This window comes from Alosa pseudoharengus, unplaced genomic scaffold, assembly GCF_046254945.1.
Source record: "Alosa pseudoharengus isolate Yale_2024_CS ecotype anadromous, Long Island Sound unplaced genomic scaffold, YU_APseudo_1.1 YU_APseudo_1.1_scf_17, whole genome shotgun sequence".
Lineage (NCBI taxonomy): Eukaryota > Metazoa > Chordata > Actinopteri > Clupeiformes > Clupeidae > Alosa > Alosa pseudoharengus.
This window is the reverse complement of record NW_027468640.1, coordinates 10,984,317-10,986,816: the sequence shown is the minus strand read 5'-3', so window position 1 is coordinate 10,986,816 and position 2,500 is coordinate 10,984,317. Positions and strand designations below refer to the sequence as shown.

Sequence of the window (2,500 nt, the reverse complement as noted above, 5' to 3'; positions counted from 1 at the left end):
AAGGAAGGTCTCTTTTCGTGTTGATGAATATGATGTCTGAAATTGTATGGATTTTTTATCGTTCTCAAAATCACTCTGAAAGTGATCCCCAGCAATTTCGTTCTTCATGTCGTTATCGTTATAGTTTTTGTGTGGACGTTGTCATTCATATTAGCTAGAATTATACTTTTTTGCCTTTATCTGATAGTTATCGCTCTTGGTGTGAACGGGCCTTTACACAATTTGCCTTCTCTACAGTGTTCTTGTTAGTGTCCCCCAAAGTATTAGGCCTGCAGGATGTCAATCAAAATGGGAACTTGTGATAGGCCTGGCCACCCGTAAATAGGACTCAAACAGTGATGCCCTTTAGAGAGTATTATTGTCACCAGCTGTAGTGGGGTTACATCGAGATTAGTGGGGGCAGAAAATGTATGTAGACACTAGGCAGTGGTTTTATTTATGCGATGGCAGAATATGATTATGCCCGCCCAGTCATAAGTCATGCAGTGTCAGGTTCGCCTTGAGCTACTACGCCTAGCCCTGTCTGATATCTCACTTTTATCACTTTGGACCTTGTGTGGGAAATAGCATGTTGTTTAGGGTTGATATAGGGCCGACAAATTGGTGCTACAAATCATTTATTAAAAAATAGGTGTACAACACCTACCACATGCAGCCCTTGGACAAATAAGAAACATGAATCACGCTCTACAGAGTCCCCGTGTGATGTATGTTGCGTAAATCACTACATACAATCCCCAACAGAAATAGCTCACAACGCTGTTGGCAAAGGCACAGTAGTCATGCGAGATATAAAGCGAGTGTCACAGGGGAACGTATAATTCACGCCTAAAAATAGTCAGCAGCAGGGCGGTCGACTCTGTGACATTTCCCCAATACCGTGGAAATTATGTCAGAAGACCTTGGCATGAAATCTGAATAATGTGACAGTATCAGCTTTTTTTTCCCCCTGCAGTAAAGGTACTCCATGCTATCCTCCAAAAATATCACATTAGAACATGCAGGGTTTTTCTCTTTTTTCAGTGCCCTCACATGTAGCCCTTTGATGAGCAGGATATGGCAAATTAGTGTATTTTTCTGCTCACAAAGAGAAAGGGTTTTTTTTTGCTCTTCTGTACAGTGCCACCCTGCCATCTAAGCTCACAGGGCATGAACTGCAGTACATGTGGAGATAAACCATGAATAGTTCATCTGTGAGTTGTGAGCTGTTATATAAATGTAGATCTCTGTAGGAATCTCGGTGTGCGTGTTGAAGTAGTATCACACCATAGTGTGTCACACCATATACCGTAATGCTTTCACATGACATGTTTATGTTGCACCGTTATCTCAAAACATACTGACTTGAGACAGCCATGCACCAGAGAAGCTGAAAGAGAGAGAGAGAACGAAGGAGAGAGAGAGAAAGAGAGAGAGAGAGAGCATCCATTCCTCCGCAGTCAGACGTGGTGCTGTGCCCTTGCCCTCTGTAACCTGCGCGTGGTTGGTTCCTCCACAGCTGTTCCTGCTCAGCCTGCTCAGCCGCCCAAAGTTTTGCTTACACAGAGCCACGCCGCCGCTCCGCTGTGTTTAAACTTCCACTTTTCCGCTTTCGTTAAGGACCCAATTAAGACCAGGGGAGCTCCTTAATTGTGTGCAGATCTGATTATGTTGCATTTCCTGCAAATTACACATCTCCTGCTGCAGAGGGGGAGGAGAAGGATGGGGTGGGGGGGGTGGGGGGGTAAAAGTGTTTATGAGATGAAAAGAGAAAACAACTCGGCTCTGCTCAAAGTAGAAAAAAAAGAGCTTAAAAAAGAGCTTTATATACAAATGTGGATTGTGCATGATGTACCCATAGAGCGAGCTGAGTCAGAGATTGAGAGTGGACTTGTCAGGAGGGATCAGGCTGCACAGCTGGCATTGCTATACAGGGTGTCAGTGTCATGCCATGTAATGCAGTCGTTAATGGAGCGCTCGTCCACTCCATCATCATGGCATCAGTGTTTTGGCTCGTGGTGGGCTGCATGTCATCTCCAAGAACACATGCATACACTTTAGGCAGCTAATGAGGGAAAGATGCTGAAATTCCTCCCGAGATGGAGGCAGACATATTTATTCAGGCACGGAGAGAAACTGGCATACATCAGGAAATACATCAATAGATGGACAGATAGATGGATAGACAGAACTATGGGGTTACATATTATGTATGTGAGCATGTATAGATGATGTATGTGATTATGGGTTATGGTGATTGCGTATTTAATTATGTGTATGTGAGTATACAGTATGTGTATATTGTAGCCTAAATTTGTAGAATAGCATTTTGCGACAAACCGGGACAGATGCATACGTCCCTTTAGATACATGAATAAATAGATAGATTAGATTGATGAACTGATTGACAGTTAGATGGATTAAACGCATTGACTGACTGTGATTGACTGCCGCCACACCTGCCACCTGTCCGTCCAGGTGTTGCAGAAGGCCCACTTCATGCCCCAGATCGGCAGCGGCG

The 2,500-nt window shown here is 44.0% G+C and overlaps 1 protein-coding gene across 1 annotated transcript in view; it reads left to right on the top strand.

Annotated features, from left to right (window-relative positions):
* The window catches only part of dnah2 (dynein, axonemal, heavy chain 2), a 252,822-nt gene that overhangs the window by 38,787 nt on the left and 211,535 nt on the right, over positions 1 to 2,500 (top strand). Inside the window, exon 12 of the mRNA XM_076289590.1 lies at positions 2,458 to 2,500. This exon is cut by the window's right edge and continues 172 nt beyond it. Coding sequence (XP_076145705.1) covers positions 2,458 to 2,500 — 43 coding nt within the window. The remainder of the gene's footprint in view (positions 1 to 2,457) is intronic.